The 25941-nt window shown below is 37.9% G+C and overlaps 1 protein-coding gene across 1 annotated transcript; it reads right to left on the bottom strand.

The window, feature by feature from the left end:
- Positions 1-1270: 1270 nt before the first annotated feature.
- Positions 1271-25421, bottom strand: HDAC2 (histone deacetylase 2). Its single transcript, XM_040059474.2, has 14 exons — positions 25080-25421; positions 17807-17919; positions 17350-17467; positions 16410-16484; positions 15983-16121; positions 14083-14224; positions 9647-9739; positions 9441-9549; positions 7884-8024; positions 5830-5938; positions 3651-3781; positions 2622-2777; positions 1872-1929; positions 1271-1656 (listed from the first exon to the last, which is right to left on the bottom strand). The coding sequence occupies exons 1-14, from the start codon at positions 25129-25131 to the stop codon at positions 1626-1628; spliced, it is 1467 nt and encodes a 488-aa protein (XP_039915408.1). The 5' UTR covers positions 25132-25421; the 3' UTR covers positions 1271-1625.
- Positions 25422-25941: the final 520 nt, after the last annotated feature.

Raw genomic sequence — 25941 nt, 5'->3', positions numbered from 1 at the left:
CACACAGCTGGATAAATACATCATGCCATGGGTAAGCAACTGGCTCACCACTCAGGCACAAAGGGTTACAGGGAATGGGGTGACATTGGACTGGTGACCTGTCACTGATGGGATTCTCCACAGGGCTCCATCCTCATCCCTGTGTTCTTCAATACCTTCATAAATTATTTGGATGCAGGACTGGAAGGGATACTGAGCAAGGAAGATCACAGGTACAAAACTGGGAGGAGCTGTTGGCTCCCTTGAGGGCAGGGAGGCCCTGCAGACACCTTCACAAATCAGGGGGGTGGGCAACCACCAACCAGATGAAGTTCAAGGAGGAAAAGTGCTGGATTCTGCACTGGGGATAGCGCAACCCCAGTACAGACTGGGGAATGAGAGGCTGGAAAGCAGAGCCACAGAAAGGGACCTGGGAGTCCTGGTCGATGGCAAGTTGAACATGAGTCAGCAGTGCCCTGGCAGCCAGGAAGGTGAGCTGTGTCCTGGGGTGCCATCAGGCACAATATCAACATACACCGCAACCAGAGGGAAAATAGGTTAAAAGAGTAGCAAGAAAAAATTTGGAAAAAGATTGGGTTGCAGTACAGTTCTAACTTCTGTGTTCACGGCTCTGAAATCTTGATTTCAAAGCTTATACATTTCATTAATTATCAACCTGTAAGATTGTACATTGAGAAAAGAAAAAGGAGAATGGAGGCACTGAAGTCTCTGTTCAATTCAGACACCACAACTAACTCATGAATCAATGAAGGGTGCAGACAGTAAAATCTTTCCTCTGTAAGGGTGAAAAAGTTTTATGTTCCTCATATTTGTAAAAAACCTGGAATGGGTATTAAGGTAAATCCAAATTTTCACTTGCTATCTTGCAAGCTTTGCACGATGACCATACACTGACTTCATGAACAGCAAATGAATTTTTTTTTTTTTTTTTAGGTAGATTCTGATGGTGGGAAAGGTTCTTGGACAGTACAAAGCATGTGACTGGAGAGTTTTAAACATTTACATTAAAATGAGAGTTCATTCAATGATGCTATTCCAGCTTCCCTTCACCCATTTACTCAGCCTGTTCAAATGTCACTTGTATACCCATACATGTGTTTGCATCTCATGTAGGAACTACTGGAATGTGTGGAGTCAATGAAAGCAGCACAGTTCAACTTGCCTGTTTGCCAGCTGTCCATTTAAGCTCACTAGGTACTCACATATTAGTCTGCCTGATTTATATAGTTTTTCCTCTTTGTAGTTTAATGATGGACAAAAGACAACCACGTGCAATTTTTTTTTTTTTTTTTAATAAAGATAAAATTACAAAAAAGGTAAAATCAGCTCAGGAAAGGCAAATTACTTTAATAGATCAGTTTAGACATTTAACATAATAACTCACATCCATTTTTAAATACTATTACATAAAGCATGGTGAAGAAAGGAATTTCTGCCTCATCATTAGAAAACTCACAATACAACTTGCCAAAAAACAGAACAAAGCCGTTTGAAAATAAATACAGTCCATGCCAAATAGTACAAAATGAAATCAGCAGTCTCTCTCCATACGAAAACTTCTCTCCTTTTAGGTATTCCCAGACTCTAGTATTATGTTCTGCAATTGATGAGAGGCTATCTTTTGTTCAAGGGTTGCTGAGCTGTTCTGATTTTGCTCTGTACAAAGGCAAAAAAAGTGTAATTTTATTTTTTTAATTAAAAATAAAATTTTAAACTGATTTAGAAATGTAACTTTGAATTACTAGTCATGATTCTAAAATATTCACTATTATGAGGAACTGAAAGTAATCTCCACAGAACTGAAAAATATTATACAGTACTGACTTAACAAACACACTCCAAAAAAAAGACCTTAATTAATTAGTGTTTACCCTTTGGCATCTGTCTTTTCACCACTGCTGTCCTTGGCTTTATCCTCCTCCTTAACATCTGAAAAAAATCACAAGATTTTAAAGATAGCAAAAGATGCAAGAAAGCCTCAAAATACTTAAGAAGTAAAGAGCATGACCAAGTTTATTTTTTTGTATATATTTCTAGCCAGAGGAAACTGCCTTTTTAAAGAAGTCACTAGTTATATATTAAAGTACAGCATTAAATGCATCCATTCAAAGGAGAGGTCTGGGCACAATGCCAAGTGATTCAGAATGACTCAAGGCAAAGTCTCTCTTGACTGGCCATAATGATGGCATGCAGTAATGAGACCTGGAGTTCCCCAGAAGATGCACCCAGTTCTTAGAAAAATCAAGAGTCCTTGGAATTACATTGTCCCCTATTACACTATCTGATTTCTGTTTCAGAGAAACCCAGTTGGCTCATCTCACAAAAGAAAACAGGAACAAATGTTTTGCCCAATGTATATTTTTTCATCTCTATTTTCCTTAAGTCATACAAATCCCTGGCTCTTAAGACTTCAGGCTTGTGGGGAAGAAACAATAACCCTTGCCTGAAAATATTGTACTAGTCTGATTAGCTGTATCTTGAAAATTATTAATTTAAAAGTGATGGAAAAGAATATATCATCTCAACAGCTAATTAACTGTTGATAAATAAAACTTCTGCCTCCTGGCAGGACTGACATTTGCAGTTCTAAAATATAGGATGAAATCACACCACAGTCCTACCTGCTTTTTTGTCCTCAGTCTCTTTTTTGTCTTCTTCTATTCTGGCTTTCTTTGCTCCTTTCTTATGATCTGCAACATTTCGTCGTCCACCTTCCCCTTCATCTTCAGAATCTGAAAATTCTTCATCACAGGCTATGCGCTTATCAGATGCTCGAACTAGGATTCAGATTTATGATATTAATTAATCAAAAAGTCCAATTACAACAGGCCTAATAAAAAAGAACTATCAAATTAAGAATGAGTAGTAACATACTATAATCATTTAATGCTAATAAACTAAATTACAGCCAAACCCACTTATTTTTCAAGATACTCTGGGACTCCCACAGTAGCTTCCAAAAAATAGCTTTGCAGAAACATGGAGGGTGAGGGGGAATATTTTAACCATGCATCAAATAAAACTTCAAATACTGAAAACTGAATCACAGAAGAACCAAAAAATTACTTCAACAGTTCAGAAAATGGATGGTGTATTATTAAGAGGTTACAGAATTACTCTAATCACCATAAAGGTAGCATGGCTTAGCTCAAGAATAACTCAAAGTTCATGGAAGGGTTATGGTAATAAAGTCAAGGGTAGTGTCACAAATCTGGAAAATCTCTTGTTTCAAAACAAAACAAATTAAAGGCTTTCTTTTCCCCCCCTTACAAACTGTATCTCATGTTACCTCAAAGGGAAACATAGCTTCTGTCTTTTGTTAGTCACAAAAAAAGTAAAGTACTGTTTCTTTAGTTAAAATTCATTAAGTCTTATGAAGGATCTATTATAGATTTGAAACAGCCAGGCTACTCCATAGTATGCAAAAACACAGGGCTCTTCCAGCACTTCATTAGACCCTTTAAGAGGTTCAAATGTGCACACGGATGCCACCTTAAAAACATCAAAAGTGGCAGAGCAGAGGCAAATTTTTTTATTCAGGAAACAAAAGTGCCAGTCTTCCAGTACTGCACACTACTACAACTTCAGTTCTGTGCCATTAAATCCAAAACAACTATAGACATGTGCTCTCATGAATAGATATTTCTTACTAGAAATGCGTTTGTCTGGATCTTCTCCATCCTCATCTCCACTGTCTTCATGAACAGCATCTTCAGGAATAGCTTGCATCTGTACACCAGGTGCGTGAGGTAACATGCGCAAGTTCTCAAATAAGCGCTGCCTGCAAGTAACAGACAAGAAATGTTATTACTACACAGAAGTAGCATTTCCTTGGATTTCTGTGAAGTTCTGAACTCTGCATTCAACACTAACCTGGCTTTGCTTTAGAGTCAGTTTAATTTTTCAATTAAAATAATCAGCATGCCAAGTTCAGGAAGTTTTCCATCCCTATTGAGATCATTAGTAACCACAGTGTACTTGAACATAATTTTCTTTGTAATTTACAAATACTTATTTTAATCAACTTTAATTGTTAATTTCCCACAGGGTCAGCACAAGTACTGCCCATGTGGACTAAACCGGTGTCAGTACTACTCTGTTTATGGTAAGCTAGAGTATCAAGCTGGATAACAGATTATTCTCTAGTTTCTCAGAAAGAAAGTTAGACACTTAAAAGCATGAAGACCTCCCAGCTGTGTGCAGCAATGACAAAATTAATTAATCTGGATACATTTCCTTATTGGCTGTTTCAGGAAAAGACAGGACATAACTCGTCTCTGTTAAGCAACCTGACGTGATATATGATATACTCCAAAGCATCATGAGCAGGAATGATACTAGGCTTCTTTTGTGACTCAAAACTATCATTCCAAAATGCAAATAAAAAGATGGGCTTGGCAAGCAAGTATCAGCATTTGCAACAGTTACCTTAGCATCTTTCTGCATAATTTGAAGGGCTAAAGGGCAACTGGTGCCTTTTTGGAATCCTTAGAGTCCCTGCCTCTGTTTAAATCACATGACCTGGCAAAGAAGTTTTGCGATGCATGAGAGTTCCCTAAAGTCAGGTGTCTGTGAAAGCACACAATGAACCCAAAATGATGGGTCATTGCTCCTGTGGGTGCCAGTATAAGAATGTGAGATTGTGTTTTCTATTGACAGAGAGCAATCTCTGCCTGGGATTGCAGCAGCAAGTTTTGCAGCCTACTTATACCACAAAAGCTCAACAATGTGTAACATACAGCAAGCAGCCTGGCAGATCACCAGCTACATTACTGCTGAGAAATTTTGTACAATTATATTAACAAAAAATAAGTGGGCTTTTCCTCCCATCACACATTATAAACTCCTTTCATTGGATTGTGATTGATATAGTTGTGCTATGAACACCCATCACAGTCTAACCAATCAGTTAAAAATTAGTATTTTAACAGCTTCGGTGAATATTGCAATTTGACAGTTTAAAAGGTTATAGCAGTATTGACAAACTTATACGTACAATTTCACACATTTATTCAGCTATTTTTAGTAACCAAAAGAATTTGTACAGTTAACAGCCTGTGAGAACTCAGGGCAGGGGTGGCAGTTTATTCTTTTAAACCCAGAGCAAGGACAAACCATGGCAAGCCAAGAGTACTTCAGGCTAACCAGTTGCCTCCCACCAGTTCAGCACAGAATTGATTGTATACAGGCATTACCTCACCCCTGAAGTAAAATATTTGTTTCCAATGAAAATGTCAAGATGAGAGGAGGAATAAACTAAGTATCAAAAGTGCCTAAAAACACACAACCACTATAGCTTGTCAATGAGCACTGCTCAAAACTTGTGAATTTGTCAAATCACAGCCATTCAATTGCCTACGTGTATCACTGTCTTTCCAGAGTTTTGGATGTTCGAGATCATCTGTGACTCCTTATTTTTGCAGCTGACAGCTACAAAGAATAACATTCTCAGTACACGTTTAGACATGGAGCTGAGATTTAGAAATCCTAGTTGTCATGGCACAGCAGCTTCTTTCCTGGCAGGATAAACTTTCTACAAAATTAGAATGGGAATCCAAGTAAAACAGTCATCTTTTCAGATGCTGGAAAAAAAGGAAAAATCCAAGCTGGGTCATAAATTTTCATATTTATAGTCATAAGACTTCATAAGTCCTTCTGTTAGAGGAAGAAACTTCAAAAAAACCCCTGACAGAAATGAAAAACATATCTAATCTATTCTAGTACTTATTTTTAGTGAACAGAGAAAGGTTCAAAACTGCCTAACAATTAAACCTCTGGAGAAATATAATCCACGTGACCTAATTGATAGATAAGGTAATCACTACTTACTTGATCTTCTCCATGTATTCTGGTGTATTCTGGTTAGTCATATTTGAAGGACTAATATGAAGCTTGAAGTCTGGTCCAAAATACTCAAAGTAGTCATTGTATGGCAACTCTATAAACCAAACACCAAGACAACTTTGTTACCCCCCCAAAAATTTATAATATTTTAAATACAACAGTAGATCTGACAGAATATTACTTAGAGAACCATCAAACCCTAAGCATTCAAACAAGCAGTATTTATTATCTGGACTCCTCAGTCCTCTAATTATTCAATAAATGAACTTAAATTTGCTGGCAAAATACAAAGAGAAAGATCTACTGCAATTACACGCTGAAGAACTCAATAACAAATTTGAAAAGCAATTTAAAATTACACTTCTGCAGGAAAGAGAAGATAACTGATGATTTCTTGTAGGTGTTTTCAAAGTTAGACCAGTTTGAAAGGTTTAGGCAAGCCATTCAAAATATTCCTTCAGGACAAGTTTTAATACTTGTTACTAGGCTGAAGATAGCAGCTAGTTCAATATCCTTAATAAGTGCTGGATATTGGTTCAGCAGCACTGAGCAGTTCAGTCTGTCTGCTTCCCTCTGTGCCCCACTTTTTACATTTTCACAGAAAATGGTCCCCTGACTAGAACACTGAACCACGAAAATTAAGTTGATGAAGAATACATAGCCAGGACAACAGGTATTTTACATTGTTATATTTTGCAATAATTTATATTGAATATGACTGTATCTTTCCAGATAAAGTAAGAGAAATATTAAAAAAAAAAAAATCCATAGAACCTTTAAGACATAAGACACTGAAATCCATTTTTAACTGTGCCTTCTGTCTTTCTTAATTTATGATTATTACAGGATAAGTGATCTTGGTTAGGTGGATAGAAAGCAAACAGGAAGATTAAGTTGCTGCTAAGTTGCTATTGCAACGTTTAGAAATGCACTGTTATTTCTCAGAACAGATTAAAAATGACAGGGACACAAAAAATAGAGAGGAATTTTTTTAAAAAAAGCCAAAACACTTCATATATATATATATATATATATATGTATATATAAAATCCATTGAAAGGGGAAAAAAAAAAGTCTCAAGATAAGGAACTGCTACTGTGTCTTCAAAAGTTGTGGCTGACAAAGAATATATTTTGACATGAAAAATGGAAAATATGTATCTTGAAAGGCACATTCTAAATAGTCCTTTCTCACTGACAGCAGCGTTCCCTGAAGTCAGATGGAAACACTGAATCCACCAAGAGATACAACAGTGAAAGGTTATCAGCCAAAGTTGCACTTCAACATGCAAACTGCCAGTGACTCATTTGCAACAAATCAGTCTAAACAGCAATTTTATATAAATGGCATTCCAAAAGCATATCCAGAAGCATATTTGGTCAGAAGTAAAAGGAGTCCAGGATCTTTAGGGATCTTCCTCAGAGAAATTACTTCAGTATTCAACTATTCTAAAGCAGTCTACTACTGTTTTATTTGTGGTTGTAAATTTTAAGATAGCTTGTATAGTCAAAATGGAGTGAAATGGAAGAGTGGAAGTCAATATACTTTCACAGTTACTTTTGTCAGATAAAATGAAGAAAGAGCATTTTTACTATGTAAAGTGGGCACTTGCACAGTCAATAATTTATGTATGTAAAGTGGGCACTTGCACAGTCAATAATTTATGTATGCCACGTCTGTGTTTTGCAACTTACAGGCTGACACTGGTAGAATCGAAATGCAGTATATATTCTTTCATAATGATGATATTCATAGTAGAAATACTTACAAGTAAGGTTCCATAAGTTTTACATTTTGAATTTTCAAAAAGTGGTTCAGTTATTTAAAGATTTTGCTATGGCATAGAAAAAGCCCTAAATACTTACGTTTATTTAGTGCACAAGATACTGAAAATTTATTGGTCAAATACTAGCAATAATTTTCTACCTAGTTTATTCTAAACTGATGCATTACAGCTAGCTACACAAATATCTGCTGTTTACTTAAACTCTCCCATGATTATTTCTTAATAAAATATTAATTTGAATATTAATATTTACCATTAGGAATCTCACAATCTAAGGCAACAGCAGTTTCATATGTCCAGCATCGAGCAACATTACGAATTGTGTAGCCTCCTCCTCCTAACATCAGCAATGGCAAGTTAAAAGTCTTTACAACTTCCACACATTTAGCATGACCTGTAAAACAAAAAGAGAGTTGGCAATGTATGCAAAATATCTATTAAACAGAAAAGTATATAACAAATTATTTAATCAGACATACGCAGTCACACTTAGCAAGAATTGAAGTGATTCAAACAGAACTGTCTCCCCCTAGAGCTAAGCACAACCTCACAAGAAGTCAAGACCTATAGATCAGAAATGTACAAAACACAATGAACATCATCCGCACCAGTCTTCAGAGACTTAGCATGATGGTCTATTGCTGTTGTTGTGAATCGATCTTAGAATAAGTGTTTCATCTTTTCGTAACTGATGTCATAAACAGTGACAAATCTAGGGATAATTCCTCAGTCAAATTAAATGGGGGAAGAAGGGAAAACAAAAGTAGTACTTGGTCCTTTCTACTTCTAAATTTGAACCTGTATTAGAGGTTGCTAAGTCTTGCTTACAGAGTGAACTGGTGCCAAGACAGTACACACTCCAGGGAGATACAGCATACTGAAAGGCATCTGTAGGAGGCAGCAGCTCTCTTGCTTTCCAAGATATGTAAGATGGAAAAAAATCTGAGCTGTATGGGCAACCGAAGTAGCTTTGCCACCTGGTGCAAATCAAGAAAAGAACCCTGAAACACTGCAGACCCAACAGATACTGTACTGCATTTTGTTGCCTACAAAACTCTAATTGTCGCATTAAAAAAAAAAAGAAACAACAAAACAAAAAAACAAGAAAATCCATGATTTAAACAGGCTGGATTGAAGGCTTACCAAAAGTCTGCTATACATTTAATATTTTATAATTTAAATAAATAATAATAAAATAACAGTAACAGTTATGCTACTTACTAAATTAACATCCCAGTTTAGAGAATCACAATTGCAGGTAGAAACTTAAGTAACACTAAAATAAATTAATTCTACCATAATTAATTAATATGATTGTTAACATATGGCTCAGTATAACAAACACCACTATAAATTTAACAATGCAGTGAGTGTTCTCATTGCAGTAATACATATTTTACACCCAACAAGGTGTTTGATGTTTAGTATCTGTAGTCCTACTAAGCTGACTACTGACTAGTTTTATTTGCCCATCATTATAAGTGTTGCAGACGCCTGTTGTCCTGTCATTCCAGGACACTTTTTTAAAGCTAGAGAAATCCTGTACACAGAATAAAGGGAAGCACTTGAGTGGCTAGGAACCACATGGAAAACCAAGTTTCTTAACGTTTTTAGATGCAGAGAAAGAAAGAGGCAACTTCTGGGTTTCTTTGGGCCCTGTATAGCAAAGAAAGAGGTGGTTAATCATAGTAATGAAAAAAATCTGTGACTCCAGTCCTCATCATTCAAGTGTCTTGAAAAACAGTATGAAGGCTAGAGGTTTCTAGTAAGTAAAAAGTTATAGACAACAAACAGACACTCTTCTGTTTACCTTTAACAGTCAGATTAAAGCATCCCAGCCTGTCCCCAGACAGTGAATCTGCTCCACACTGCAATACCACAGCACTGGGCTGGTACATCTCCATTACTTTAGATATAATCTATAATCAATATAAAACAGCGAGTCATTAATTGACATAACAAAATACAAATCTAGTCATTTTCAGAGAGCTTGAAAACAAAAAACAAAGCACTCACTGGTTTGAATATCTGTCCATACGATTCATCATCTATACCATCCCTCATTGGAAAGTTGACAGCATAGTATTTGCCTTTTCCAGCACCAATATCCTACAAGCAAAAACAACAAATGCTTTAATACAAACACAGAAGCAGATAGAATGGTATAATGAAAAAAAAGTCTACACAGGTTTGCCAAGCTATTCTGTACCACTATACATAACTGTGAGGGGTAAGAGGCAGAGTTTACTTGATTCCTGTTCTCCCATAAAATCATTTCAGAGTGTATGAGTTGGACACCAAGATTAAAATAACAATAAGTACACTCAATTTTTCAATTCAAAGATTTAAGACAAAAAGACAAATCATAACCAATCCATTTAGTCCGGTAATAGCTAAGCAAACAAAAGTACAAAAACTAAGAAGAGAAAGGTGATATGCATGTTTTCACTGTTGCACACAAGATTTGGACTTGAAGAGATTTTTAAAGCCACATTATTGCCCTAAACATAGGATGAGGAAGAACTGCAGCAAAAGGGAGAGAAGAAAAATTCAACAGGGGCCACTTATATGTGCTCTTGAAGAAAGAGACTTCTTAAATTAACAAAAAATAAGAAGAAACTTGCAAATTATTCTCAGTTCCATCAGGTGTCAAGACAGGAACTGTAGTAGTCTATCTTATCAGCTTTTCTAGACAACCTATGTACTAAAAGGTTTGTTAAAAAAAAATTAATTAATTAAATAAATAAATAAAGTGAATACACCCTGAATCTAACCACTCCTGTTTTGATGATCACCTTAAAAGCTGAAGATGTCTGCTTGACACACATTCCTATTTCTTCCATTTAGTTAATCACCAACACAGATAGAAAGCAATGGAGAGCAGTTAAGTGGAGCAGACAGTGAGAATTAACCTATACCGTCTGGCTGTAAACTATTATCAAACAGCAGAAATATCCTAGAAAAACTACAAGTCATGCATAGCACAGCCCAGCAACACAAATACTAAACTTCTCAACACTACGTATTGAAAGTCACTGACTTTTCCCTATACCTGAACCAAGCCTCTTTAGCAGGCAATGTATCTGTAATGTGCCGCTTCCAGTAACCAAACGTTACTGGGGGTGTGAGGGGGAATGGACAGAGATGAGGAGGAGGACAAGTGGCCCACTGAAGCACAGACACAATGTTGACAGTTGGCTTTTTTTGCCCACAGTACATTATAGTATTGCAAGACGAGTGACACTGAAGACCCCTGCTGAACTCAACTCTGGCTGACTTAAAGTACAAATCACCCAAAATTTCCCAGAGTGAATCATCTAGACTTTCACAGGCTGAATTTTCTGAGGCAATCACAGAATCATGGAATGGTCAGTACTGGAAGAAGGGAGCTCTGGAGATCATCTAATCCAGCACCCCGATAAAGCAGATTGCACAGGATCACATTCAGGTGGGCATTCAGTATATGTAGAGGAGATGGGACAACCTCGCTGGACAACTAGAGTGTGCTCTTGTCATCCTCAAAGCAGTTTTTCCTCATATTCAGATGAAACTTGTTGTGTTTCAGTTTGTATCCATTGCCCCTTATTTATCAGATCTCATTCTTTTGACACCCACCCTTGAGATATTTGTAAGTATTGATGAGGTCCACTCTCAATGTCTTTTCTTCAGGATAAACAGAGCCAACTTCTTTAACCTTTCCTCCTAAGAGACATGCTCCAGATAGCTCATCATATTTGCTGTCCTCCACTGGACTCACTCCAGGACTTCCATGCCTCTATTGTACTGGGGAGCCCAGAATTGGACACAGCACTCCTGATCTGGCTTTACCAGGGCTGAGCAGAGGGGCAGGATCACTTCCCTAAACCTGCTGGCAATGCTTTTCCTAATGCACCCCAGGATACTATTGGCCTTCTTGGTCACAAGGACACAACTGACTCACGTTTAACTTGTCCAGCAGCAGCCCTAGGTCTTTCTCCTAGAACTGCTTTCCAGCAGATGAATACCTAACCTATATTGAATGAGGTCATTCCTCTCCTTGTCTTGCTTTACAGATTTAAAAAAAAAAACAACAACAACAAACCTCATTAAAATGATCTTATCCTAAAACACAGCAAAGTCAAATGTTCACACAATTTCCACCTAAACAGAGTAATTGTTTGAACTACTCAATGGACCTTTGTTGTAACTGATGCTTGCATTAGTTTCAAAACCTAAAGAAAGAACACAACATTCTGGCAGCCTCCCATTCACCAACAGATCAAACTGCCTCACAGAACCTGGGCCACTATGGAGAACTATGGTCTCAACTGATCTATCTGTGTGTATAAATGGCAAAATTTGTGCTGTCATCTAAGATATGCACAAGGTCAAACAACTTACTGAAGACATTGAAGGTTTAGACTGAACAATACATTCAGTAGAAAATGGATTAATGCTGTTGAACTAGAAAACCTCAGATACATCTACACTGATGTAGCTGCAATCACAGTATCATCATTTGACACGTGATTTGTTCCTGCATCAAATAAATATAACCTGATCAGCAAGATAGATCAACTAACTAAATAATTACAGAAACAAGCTGCAATACAGCCCATCAAAAAAAAAAAAAAAAAAAAAAAAAAAAAAAAAAAAAAAAAAAAAAACCACCAAAAAAACCCACATCAATAGCAGATCAAGTTAGGCAGAAGGAAGCAACACAATACTGGCCTCCAGAAAAAACACTGACTTTTCAGAGAATTAGTGCTCCCTTCAGTTCAACTAGCTTTGCAATCTCTGGAGATAGGAAAAATCCCTATGGGGATCCAATCATTGCAATAAAGCTTGCTAAAGCCTGCATGCAGACAATGCTCATTTCAAAATCCTAACTAGCAACTCAGAAAAAAAGTTTCCATGTCTGAGATGCTGTTTTTCACTGACACTGCTAAAAAAATAAATCCCAAACCCCATAAAATATTCTTCTATTTATTTCAACTATGCTATCTTTTAATTCTTTGTTCTGGGTGTGGTGAGGTGAAGAGTCCACAACTTCTCTGTCAACGGGAAGTGCTGCTTCTAAAAAGCCAAGATATCTAACCCTTTAAAAAAAAAAAAAAAAATTCTATCCAAATTCAGCAACAACAGCTTGTTATGATAAACATCCTGGTCGGAGCTGCTTTTAGTTTGAAGCAGCACTACCACCTTGTGGCCAGTCAAATTAAAACACACAGATAAAAACTAAAACTGATTTCTTCCTAAACCAATTTAGAACACAGTTTAAGAGAATCTAACAACCATAATAACGTTCAGCTCCAACAACCACACTGAATTGAATGCTTTGCACCCCACTGCTCAACTTTCGCTTACTCCTGTGCCTTCTGGGTGTCATCAACAGGTTGGGAAACACACTTTTCAGGAGTATTAGCTGAAACACGAATATTTCTATCTCATGAATCAGTCTAAATGTGGGAAAATCAATCTAAATTAGGAAAACTGAATTCTTTCCCCGCACAGCATTTTTGTAGGCCAACTTGCTAGAAGTGTTTACAAATTTTTAAAGTTTCTAACTGTGTGCACAAACTAACGTGCAAAGGTGCTAATATCAGAGGAATACCATATCCTGGGAGTGCCTCTGATAAAAGAGGCTTAATTTATGAGTTTGAAGCTAGGAATATATTAATCCTAACACTTGTAATACTCTTTTAAACTGTGAAGTGGAACAAGTTCCTGTTCTAACAAACAAGAGTATAACATGAGCAACGACCAACTTAAATTAATATGACGGGCCAGGAAAATTGGTTTCCATTCTCAGCCAGAGATTCTACAACAGCTTTAATGATAACTCCTTATGGGCAAATGCTCCCTCCCTTAGGCTAGCAATAATGCTCAGAACATAATTCTGTATGGGGCATGCTAAAGTTCTTAGGCAGTGAGCGTCATGAGAACTCAAAACACACTTCATGACATAAGAAATATCCCAAAAATGAGTAAACTGTATTATTAGGCAAACAGAACATAGTAAATTCAAACTGTAACTTAAGCTTTGTGACTGTTAAAGGGTGATTTGCAAACAGCTACTCTTCACTGTAACTGCAGAATTGAAATGTACAGGTAATCATAAATATACCATACTGTCTTCTTAAGAGACATCTCCAAATCTGTGCGAATTAAACTAATTATATTGAAAAAAATATTTCAGCCTATTTATCCAGAAGTGAAGGTGTTAATTTCATGTAGAAGTGAGTATTTTCATTCCCTACTATCCTGTATTATTTTTCCTAAGATTCTTCAACTAATCTATCGCTCTAGGCATTTTTTTTCTGGAAAAAAACCACTCATAATATTTTTTCTGAAAACTTACTGTTGCATGCCATTATTGGACAGTAATTGTAGCCAGGTGCAAATAAAAGCATCTACAAGGAGGACAGTAACAGGGAATTTATCATGTAATGAAATTTCATGTTCAACCTTACCCTAAGATCCCCTGTGCCTGGAAAATATTCACCATACTTATGGAATGATACTGTCATGACACGATCTGTGGTATAAAATGCTTCTTCAACACCATCACCATGATGGATATCAATATCAATATACAACACTCTTTGGTGATACCTAGAAAGAACATATAAGAAATCATCATTATCTGTTATATTCATAATATACTGAGAACAAAGAAAAGAAACACAAACAAAAAAAAAACCCTAGCCAGACACTAAAATCCAAGATTATGATCACTGATATTGATTTTGTGATTGATGATTTTGTTTGATGTGACCACATGCTCTTAGAATTCTCAGTACAGTGTGAACAACATTTATCTTCATCAAAATAAGGAATTTATTATTTACCTCAAACTGTCTCACTCTGTAGAAGCTACACCTCATGCTTCTGCTGACATCACTTTGTTGTTCACATCTGCTGAATTCACCCCTTTCATTAACCCCAAGGCCTTTCTTTCTGCCTTCTCAGTAATTACCAACACAGTCTGTGTTCCATAAGCTTGCAAAAAATAAATATTTATTCTCCATTGGCTCTTCTTCTTCACCTCTCCAGCTTGTAAAGAAAGGCACATTCTTACTTTCAAGTGTATTGCACTTCATATTTACATAGATTTATTGCCCTACTGTTTATTATTTTCTTAAATACTGCAAATTTCAGGACAGTTTGAGATGGATAAAGTAACCAGTGATTTATTTGAAGCCTTAGAGAAGTAGAAACAGTAGTATCCCTTAAATTTTGTTTTCCAGTAAAGAACAAAGCCTGTCATCAGAAGATGCCTTTTCATCATGCTTTGCACAGTACTGAGAGTGTGAGCACCCATAATTTCAAGGACAGTCTCCCACGGTTACAAACCCAATAACTATTTGCAAGATTCCTTCCTTCACATGTACATTAAGCTAAGAAATTCAAGACTAGACAACAAAAAATTATATCTTGTAGACTGCAGAGACAGCTCCTGAATATATGCTGCACATTAAAATTAACGTTTTAATGTGTTAATATTAACAACTCTTAGTGTTTTTAGAAACCTTTTCCATCTATAGATTTCCAGATTACACCTACTTCCCTCATTCCTCACCAGCAAAATCAGATGTCCCACTCACAGGTGTCAAATACGTAAAATATTTTTTCTAATAAATGGCATTTATGTGTTATTAGTAGGGATACAGTCCTCTGAAGCAGTAAAAGCAACACTTGGGACTTGACGCATTATTGTTTGAAGTCAATTATATGATCACCTTTCATTACTCCTCATTTCTTATTTTGCAGTCATAACAGCACAGCTGTTATTTCATTATTTATTAAAACAAGTCACATTAATTCATATAATAATCCAAGAAATTATGCTTAGTGCATGATCTTCCCTGAATATTCCTGTTTGATTCAGTAACAAATCAAATGACAGAAAGCAAGAAGACATACTGTGAAACCAAATGGGTGTAAGATTTTGAGTACAATGACTGCCTTAAGGGGTCAGGGCAGTGATCCATCTAGCCCACTACTCTGTCTACACTCGTAGCAGAGGAAGACTTTACAGAAATACCTAAAGAAAGCAAGTAAGCCTGTCCACTTTCCAAAGTCTGCTACTCTAGTCCTTCCCCACCGTCTAGAATTACAGCATATGGTACTTTACTGGGGGCATTTTTGCTTGGATTTATCTCCTATTAGTCTTCTTTTCAGTTTGCCTGTACTTTATTTTGAATATCTTGCTGAAGCCAAACATTGGAGCTTTCTTAATTGAAACTGTAAAAGTTCAAGATGGGCTATGAAAACTCACTCAAATAATAACTACAATCTGAATCTTCAAACATTTAAATACCAAAATTTAACACCTTCTATACTTTGAACTTGCACCTATCATAAACTTACTTCAGTAACTCAAGGATGGCAAGCACAATATCATTGACATAACAGAAACCAGATGCCTCCGATTTCTTGGCATGGTGAAGTCCCCCAGCCCAATTGACAGCCATGTCTGTTTGTTGTCTGTTCAATTTTACTGCCCCAGCTGTAAAGACACACAGAAGAGTGAAGTCAGAAATTTCTGATTGCTTTTAAATTTGCTACATGAAAACACATTTTATTTCTTAAATAAGTTGATTTAGAAGAGATCTCTTTCTGATACTGAGATACTTGATACATCTCATATTTTACAGTCTGTAACTGATTTGATAATTTGTTAAATATATAAAAGACCCCTTATATTTACTTCAGTTTTAAATGCACAATCAAAATTTTAAGTTCTGACATTAACCTAGTAAAGCCATAAAATAGTTGTATAGTAACCTATACTTACCAACAGAACCTCCAGTTGACAGCTGACAAAACTCAAACAGGCCATCAAACACAGGACAATCTTCTCCAACATTAACTGTGTAAGAAATGTAGTATTTTTAAAAAAGACCATTCCAACAGCATCGAAATACATACGGATAGCACGTTCATAGTTCATTTAGCATTTTACTTATCTCCCATCTCATTTGTCAGGCTAATTTAAACACTGAAAACAGTGCAGAGACCTAATAGTTTAACTCCAAACTAATTTATCTTTCTTTTTAAATTCTTTTTAGTTTCTATTGGAAGATTAGTCTCCTCGTTTGAAGAGGTTCAATCTTTTTTAGATTTTTGAAGAAATGCTGATTAACATAGGTCATGTTAAAAAATGTACAATTACTTAGAAAAATAATTTGCTGACAATAAGGCATTAAAGATGTTACAATACTGCCTTTAAAATTGATATAATAGCTGTCAAACTGCATTCCTAACAGTACTTTGAGCTTAGTCCTATAATTAAAGGAATAAATTAACAATAGAAAGGGTGAACAGTGAATGATGTACAGTTTTTACTATCTCCCTCCAAGAGGAATGAGCAAGTTCTTTTCTTGACTTAAACACATTTTCACAGATTTTTACTTTCCTAGTATTCTAAAAAACATTTTTTTAGACAAGACTTCAAGGCACTTTCACAAACAGCTCACAATCTGCGCATCAAGCCTTAGTATTAGTATTTCACATCTAGAATACACCCTGTGAAAGGAAGGGCAAAAATCCTTACATATGCTTAAAGAACACTTTTGTCAAGATGACTGCTTTTCATGGAAAAGTGTAGCTAAAGGCAGGCACGTGCTACTCTTGCGACAACATTTCTCTAACCTCTGTACTGGTGAATATTGACCTTCAAACAATGCTAACCATAAAAGCATGTACACATAACTTAGCCTGATGTTGGCACTTACATCTCTGCATTTGCTTGCTGTACTCAGACATATTGTCAGGCCTTATTGATCGGAGAAATTTGATGTATTCATCACTATGGTACTTGGTCATTTCCTCCGCAGTTGCTTTGTGGGGTCGCTGATAATAAGAACAAATTAAAGAAATAAATCAGAGTGCTTTGCAAAATCAGCTAACAGTGTGCTAAAACAGACAACTTTAAAGAAATCCCACCTACTTTGATGGGAAAATAGTGAAAGGAAAATTATAGTAGTGGTGTTTTACATAAAGCAATACTCTGCTGTGATACACAACTCCATTAAATACTCCTTCACTTCTAAGTAAAAGAGCTCTGAATGCACTATTTAAGTATTCTCTATTTTCACTTCCACCTTTCTCTATTTATTTGTGTGACAATACTTGAAGCCCTTCAAAAATAACTTAAAATGCTTCAGTGGACATCATATTGCCTATACTTACATAAATTTCCATTTTTCTGTATAAGCCATAGTTTAGCAGCAAGTTGTGAGTCATTCGGATCCTGTGAGGTTTCATTGGATGTCCTTGTCCATAGTAATAGTTTCCAATATCACCTGCCAATAACACACAAAAGAATAGCTATTCATATTACAAAACAAGTTTCATTGCCACTTAATCATTCTTAGAAGATAAGTAAATAGGTATGATTCCAGAAAACAAACAAACCTCACAAAGGGAATAATGTCTACTTCAAAAAGAACACAAGGGAAACAAACTGTTGTATGTCAAAAACAGAGGGGAAAGAAGAAGCCAAATCTAACACTTGGACTACAAGCAGACAGTACTGAGAGTGGGCCAGAACTGATCAATAAAATGGGAAACAGAACTGGAATCAAGACGAGAGGAGACACTATTGATGGCATTGCCACATAGTATCACAACAGAAGCTGCAGTAAAACCCAGCATTTTGCATGAGCTGATTTTATGATATCATCCTCAGCTTGTCCTTAACTATTAAGCCCGTTGCACCCAGAAGTTAGCTCCAGATCCACTGTGGCAACCACATGCACAAACATTCCCCAGACACCTGCTGCTGGAGATCCACAAGATAGTTTAGCAAGAACCTTATAATCCAGATTAGCCTCTGTTACACTAGAGACCAGCTAGGCACAAAACTAAGATAATATATTTGTCACTCATTTCCAAGAAAGGAATAGCTGCTATCATGGGCTAGCAGTAAGTTTTCTTCTGAGCTCAAGTAATGTTAGAACACACACAACCCCGCTTTGAGCACTGACATTCTCAGCACATAAACCATTTTACACAGAACTGTCTCTGGAAACATAAACAAGCCTAAAAGTTATGTCCAGTTGTCAATGGCTTTCAGCTGGAGATTTCTAAAACACCTCTTTATGATAGCACCTCTTTTCTTTTCGACCCAATTTCCCAATAGGATTACTGAACTTTACCTTCTTGAACTTTTTACTTTTCTTTCACATCCTTCAACATGCTCTGCCTTGTCCACTGGGAACAAAAGAAACACTATTTTCACAATGTCATACTATTTGGTAAATTTTATCAGACAGAGGTTAAGAAGCAGCACCACTACAAAATAGCTTTAGTTTCATCTCTTCAACATGAGCTTCATGGAGGAAGGGTAAACGTCAGTTTGCAGTAGCATCACCAACTACCAAGAAAAACAAGTATTACAGTAAGATTAAAAGTTTCAAAGCATTCTCAAATCCTTCAAGCTTTCAGTTTTCAAAGAGAGAAGGAGAATAAGGACACTTAAGAAAACAGATATAACCTGATGTAACATAAGAAGAAGATGTTTAGAAAAACTACCCTTCAACACCTAGCTCTTAGCTGACCCATAACAATAGAAATACCAAGTTTTAACATTAAGAACTTTGAAGAGTTTGGACCTTCTAACTTGGGTACTTAAGTGGGAGAATAGCACTTTTTGTCAGTTATTGAGAACCTATAGGTTTGGTCATATGCAGGTCAAGAGCAAAAGTATTAAGAGTATAAATAAACTCCCTCCTTCCAGCAAAAACATTTAAGCACTTTACAAAAGAATACCTTATATATTTGATGCTTAGGAAAAAAATCTACTACAGCTCTTTGAAACTAATACCTAGAAGATGAAAACCAATCATTTACTAGCTCTACTTTATGTTTTGAAGTTACTGTTAAGTCCCAGATTTAAAAAAAAAATCTTCACGTTAGTAAAAGCTTTAAATTTTGAGATTTTTAAGAAAATAATGAATTATTATAAATAATGTGATATTACTGAGGAAACTTCATTACAAATGCATTTGTGGCTTAAAAATGGGGGGTTTTAAGAGGTCATTTCAATTTTAACTACTTCAGCTTCTATAGTCGTCATTGACATTTTATTCAGAATGCTGATGGATGGGCAAGCACACACTTAAGAGTTATTTCACATCTTATGTATGATGTAAGGTCTATTATTTTTCCCACATGAAACAGAGAAAAAATAAAATTAACAAATTTCCGAAATACACTTGCAACATATCCTTCAATATACCATAATTAATCAACTTAACAAATTTTAACTTATGCATATTCTATGTACCATACACTGCAGCATACAGTTATAAAAATAAATCAAGCACAATTTTTTTTTTTTTTTTTTTTTTTAAAGAGAGTTTTAAAAGAATTGGGACATTGGTAGATTTTATGGGAGTTTATTCATCAAACAGAAGATCTGTAGGTGATTATCTGCCAGAAGAATACTGATCCTTCTGTATTAGAGGCCAACAGTAGTAACTAACAATAGATATCAATATAATAGACTTTATCAACAGGCAATACAGTACCATTTATATTTTTCAGCTCTTGGTATCACCAACAAAAAATGGTTTTGGCATTAGCCTCATAAAAAAAAATTTTTGAAGCATATGGACAAAAAAAATCCATCAAGTTTCAAGGGATTACCGACGCCTATGTAGGCAGGGGTGAGGAAGGAAAAGAACAAAGATCATTTTTCTTCATTAGCACCTTGATTTTCAACCAACATCATGAAGGGGACCCATCATGGAGACATCATACTGTGATGAAGGTAAAGTTGTCAAAAGTCTCTCCTCCTTTACCTAGTGAAGAAGGTGGCACATTTCCTGGTACAAACACTTCATCCACTGATCCTGAAATTTATGTATCTCTTTTTCATATGTCACAGCCTTACCAGAGCTGGGGGGAAGCACTTGGGGAAAGAAAGCAAGGTGTATCAAGAGCTAGTATGTGTGAGGATGGGAGACCTCACTCACTGATGGAGCTAAAATGCTCTGCACAAACCTCTGCCAGACTAACTCTGATGAAAATGAGGAATGGGTGCAGTGAGGCCAAGCTCACAAGATTATTACTGCAGATAGTATGAGTACTTGATTTTATACTACTATAAAGGCAAATCCTTACTAATATAGAATTAAAAATCATACAGAAGAGTTATGAACACAGTATATCACTTACCAGTGTGGGAACACATGGAAAGCACAAAAAAAAAAAAAAAAAAAAAAAAAAAAAAAAGTAGCTGAATGACGAAGAGAAGGGAAAAAATGCAAAGTAGTATGTGTAAAAAGTTTGCAAATCTATTCACCTTTCACAGCAAGGCTTCAAAAACGGAAATTTACTGTTTTATACCAGTAAAAGTGCCAGCTAAATTGCTCCCATTGAGAAGTAGTAACATATAATCTGAAAAGTTGAGTCCTTAACCAGAAAGAGACAAACTAAGCGCCCATTTAATGCTATAGGAGTTTACTGCCACACACTGTTCACTACATGATACAGATGTGATTCAGAAAATCTACCTGACAATCGTTACATACACTGTCATGTTCTGAGTTCAAATATATATATGTATATAAATTTTCTACTCAATTCATGCAAGTTACTTTCCAAAATGATGAGAACTATCAAATAAAAATAAACCCTTGATTCCTTTGATGCGCACAAGTTTTAGACACCCACTTCGCTATCTGAGACTTTAGCAAGGCCTATAGAAAATATTCTAACACATACAAAAATACAAGAGGCTACAGGCCCTAAAGAAATTTTAATTCTGCTCAAAAACACACAACTAACAAAAGCTATGACTCCTAAAACATGTTAGTTTCTACAGTTACTATGACATACCGGAAAATAACACCATTAAATTTACCCATTACAAAGCAGTCTTAAGTGTCTAAACAGAGACAAGACATGACATCTACAGTTGTCTTTTAATACTTTGTAACTTGTATGTTACATTACTTTATAACTTTTAACAAATAAACTGTTATGTACATGGACTACATCCCTGCTTATTTTAGGTATAGTTGCTATGAAATGATGAGGTATTTCAGAAGCGCACTATGTGAAGGAACCTAATTGCAACAATGGAAACCACATGGAAGAAACATACCTTGAGAGCAGCAGATACATTGAATTGACTTCACCAATACTAAGGGGTGAACTCATGTAAAGCTGAATTTAAAAGAAAATATCATCAATGCCTGATGAGTCCAACAAACAGCTATTCAAATTGGCCTAAAATTACTGCACTAGCTTCTGAAGGATTGGGCATTTTGTCCTGGTTTTAAAATTAAGCAGACAGCAGAAGAGTAGCAAAGATATAAATGAATTTCCAGAAAACACTTCAGTTTAAGTTCATTTTATCTGCAGATGTAAGGTTTAACTAGGTACTACTCAAACAATGCCCAACTGTAGTAACACACTGCCCTACTAAAACAGGTTTAGTCTCGTCTTTATGGGTGGAACCAACCACAGTCATGCAGATCTCTCAAATTTTTCATGAAGGTACAGCCTTTTGAACACCCACACAAAATTATTTAGAACCAATCTAAATAATACTGCTAGTGCACTGGCATGGAATAAATACACAAACACTGTAACCATACTGCCTGCTGCACGATTCTCTAGAACTGTGCTTGTCTGTGAAGGAGCACAGAGGTGGAAAGACCATCGGGGGCCTGTTCTCACTGCTGTGAGCAACTGTACAACACCTCGGAAGAGCTAAACTACCTGAACCACAATGTTGCAAAACCTTGACAACAACCTGACGATACATGGTAGGAGTCTAAAATAAAAGCTATGACAGCCTTCCACATCGAGCATGGTTCTAAGCAGTGTGAGGTGCACACTTTGCTAAGCTAAGGCCATACATGTATCAAGATTAGAAGCACTTATGAAAAATATTTTAAGTAAGATCACTAAAGTATTTTAATTCATATTTAAATTATTTTTTCCCATAGCATACTGGTTTAAATTTAAATCAAAATTCCTGGTCTGAGCACGGTCACAAGCAATGACGATTCTGCAAATTGGATGCGGTTGACTTTCTACTACAAGCAAACTCAAGGTAATGAAATCAAGCTTTGTCTACTCAAAGTTTATTGGTTCCAAATACAGTATGATGGCTATTAAAACTATTGACTAAAAAAAACCAACAAAACAAACAAACAAAAAAACCCACCAAAACCCAAAAACACTTAACAGCAATACACTCTGAGAAAGTGACAGGCTAATTTAAAAAAAAATCAGCCCTAAATGACAATCACACCGAGTTTCACAAAGAGCATAGGGAAGTTTACTGCATCTCAGAAGATAAGTGTATATGCTTCTAGAACTTTTGAAGACTTTTTAGTCTGTAACTTTCAAGAAAGAGAGTAAAAGTATGTGTGGAGAGCCAATTATGACCCAATAAAAAGGGTAATTTACTTCAGACATGACATTCCGTTAGAGATATACCACTACCTCAGTATTTTTTCGCTTTGGGTTATTTAAGCCTGCAAACATTCCTTTCACTGATTCAATGGCTTTGCTGGTACAACAGTTGCAAATATTCAGAACTGCCAGATGAACCACACAGTAGCATCAGGATATTTGGTTTATGTATTAACTCTAACATTTCTAATAACTCTATTTCCAAAAGAAAATAGCTGTTGGATTTGTCAATACAAATAAATGAGACATCAAAAAAATCCCAAACCGTTTCTGTCACATATAAAGCATTTATTTTAAGGCACAACAGATATTATTTTCTCTACATTATTAACTACATTTATCCTAGTCTACATATGAGCTACAGCTGCTTTAAGTCGCTATTATCTTGCCACCTCTAAACTTGTTCCTCTTCCAGTTTCTCCCCTCTTCACAAGCATAGCTTTTTTTGGCTGTTAAGGAAATCTAATGCTAGCATAGAGTACCAAAATCCAGTAATCGCAGAAAAACAATATATCAACATCTAGTAATCTACAGCTACCTGACTTTATCAAAATTAAAAAAAAAAAAAAAAAAAAAAAGCAAACTGATTAAAAATAAAAAAAGCAAGTATTTTCAGAGAGAAAGCTTCTAAACTATCACTGCTTCCTTTCTTTCAACAAGGCGAAAAGTGATCCCTCTTCCCTAGGAAAAGTAAGATCCTAGTCTCACCAAAAGTACCCCTAACAGGGGCCTCCTTTCCCCTTTAGGCTGAACAAAGAACCAGTGCTAGCAACAAAGAGAAGGGGGCGGCAACCACCACTCTGCCTCCTTTAGTGTGGTTTAAAAAAAAAAAAAAAAAAGCCAAGACAGGCCCCACAAGGTCTGCCATTTCCAAAGAATGGCAGGTTTGCTACAGCAACACACCTTTTAATGCCTTGAGTGGGTTTAGCCACTCATCTTCACTTCCAAAATGGTGAAAACACCAAAGCACTACGGCTGAACATCCTCAGCCTCTGTTTCCTGGCTACTACCAAGACCAGCCTCGGATACAAGCATATAAGATTGTTACGACAGGAGGCAATTTAATCGAATCTTTTAAACTAATCTGTCTATCGAGCTCACCTCCCAGTACAAAAAGGGCTAAATAAATTCAAGCTCAAGAAGAAATACAAAAGTTCTTGCTGCTGTGGCCAGAGAAAACTGCAAACAAGTTGCTGAAAATATCTCAAACCAAGCAATTTGTTGCCGTGACTGACAAGGCAGATCGATGTCCCTGTGTCCCCACCACACAAGTGTGCAAACTCAGAGGGCCTACATGCAACTCAAATTTCACTATTATTAAACACCCACGCACACAACTTTCCGCGTTTTGCAGGAAGGGAGGCTCGTGGGAGCCAGACCTCTGCTCTGATCCGTGTTCCGTTTGGGGAAGGGGGGAGGAGAGGGCAGAGTGTCCCTGTCCCCCCCGTATCCCAGACGAAAGCCCGAGGCAGGGAAAGGCCTCAGCTCAACAATCACCAGGTGCCGGAGCTACACATGGCCTGGACTTTCTTTGCAGGGGAGGAGCCAGACACAGCAGCGACTCCAACGCCTCCGTGCTCAGCGGATGGAGGGGAGTGTCTCAACTTTTCTTTTTTTTTTTTTTTTTTTTTCTTCCTCTGGTAGGAAGGGGAGGGGGGAAGAGGGGGTTGGGTGGTGAGTATTTTGGGGGGGAAACAATGGACACACCACCTACCACCGAGCCCGGCAGACCAGGCAGCTCTCTGACCCTCACCTCGCCCGACTCCACCACCTCCGCCCCTCGGCCCCGCCGCCCCACGCCCGCCGGCCCGCGGGGCTCAGTAGAGCCGACGGCGGGAGCGGGGCGCGGCGGCGCAGGTGGAGGCGGCGGAGACCCCCGCCCGCCATGGGGCCGGGCCGGGGGGGAGCTGGTCCCGCGGGGCAGGGGCGGCCGTGCCGGCGGGGGCCGGGGACACAGCCCGCCCCGGGCGGCCATTAGAGGGGCGCCCCCCCGCTCTTGCACGCGCGCTCCCGCGCCGGCCCTGCTCACCGTCGTAATAGTAGCAGACTTTCTTCTTGCCGCCGCCCTGACTGTACGCCATAGGGCTGCCGCGCCGGGACCGTGGGCAGGGAACGAGAGGCCGAGGAGAGCTCGGAGCCGGCTCGGAGGGTGGGAGAAGGGGGCGGGAGAGCGGGAACTCGCGACGCCGGGACCGCCAGCAGCGGGAGCGGGCCGGACCCTCGGCGGCGGGAGGGGCAGCTGGAGGGACGCGCCCAATTCACCGCCGACGGAGGGAGGAGATGGAAAGAAGGAAGAGGAACGGACACACGCAAGAGGACATGGGGTCCCGCCTGCTTCTCCGTGCTAGTTTCCCTTTGTTACACACACAAGTCAGGGAAGAAGCCAGCGGGAATTCTTCATAAACGAATTCTTGGCGAAGGCTCTTTTCTGCTCCACCCCCATGTCGTGCAGTGGTACGATCCGCGGCGGGCGTCGGGCTTCATCCCCGCCCCTCAGCGGAGCCGTTTGGCGCATGCGTAGAGTGGGCGCCCCGTCTCCCACAGCCGCTGCGGCGGGAGCGGGAATGCCGGGTCCCCGCGCTCGGGGCCAGGGCCGCGGTGAAGCCCCTCAGCCGCCCCCCGGCCCGACCAGGGCCGCAGGATGCCTCGTCCTTAACCGCGCAGCGCTTTCCGTCGTGCTCTGCGGGGCGGCTGCAGACTCTCGGCCGGCTGGGCCGTCGCGTCTCGTCCCCTCCCCAAGTGAAAGAGTCTTCTCTCTTCCACAACAGAACCGGTTTCTGTTTTGTTGGGTTTTGTTTTGTTGAGTACTCCTGTCAGTACTCTGCCCTAGTGGCAAGTGTTGCACCTCAGTATCCCCATTCTGAAGGAAGTTCAAAGCATGCTTCACAGTA

Source organism: Hirundo rustica, chromosome 3 (assembly GCF_015227805.2).
Source record: "Hirundo rustica isolate bHirRus1 chromosome 3, bHirRus1.pri.v3, whole genome shotgun sequence".
Classification (NCBI taxonomy): domain Eukaryota; kingdom Metazoa; phylum Chordata; class Aves; order Passeriformes; family Hirundinidae; genus Hirundo; species Hirundo rustica.
This window is presented reverse-complemented; position numbering and strand designations above follow the sequence as displayed.

Coding starts and splice junctions, on each gene's coding strand:
- HDAC2 (XM_040059474.2), bottom strand. CDS start 25,131: ATGGCGTACAGTCAGGGCGGCGGCAAGAAGAAAGTCTGCTACTATTAC. Junction 16,122..16,409: donor GTCAACTGGAGGTTCTGTTG/GTAAGTATAGGT, acceptor GTGTCTTTACAG/CTGGGGCAGTAAAATTGAAC. Junction 3,782..5,829: donor GAATACATGGAGAAGATCAA/GTAAGTAGTGAT, acceptor TGTTACTTGCAG/GCAGCGCTTATTTGAGAACT.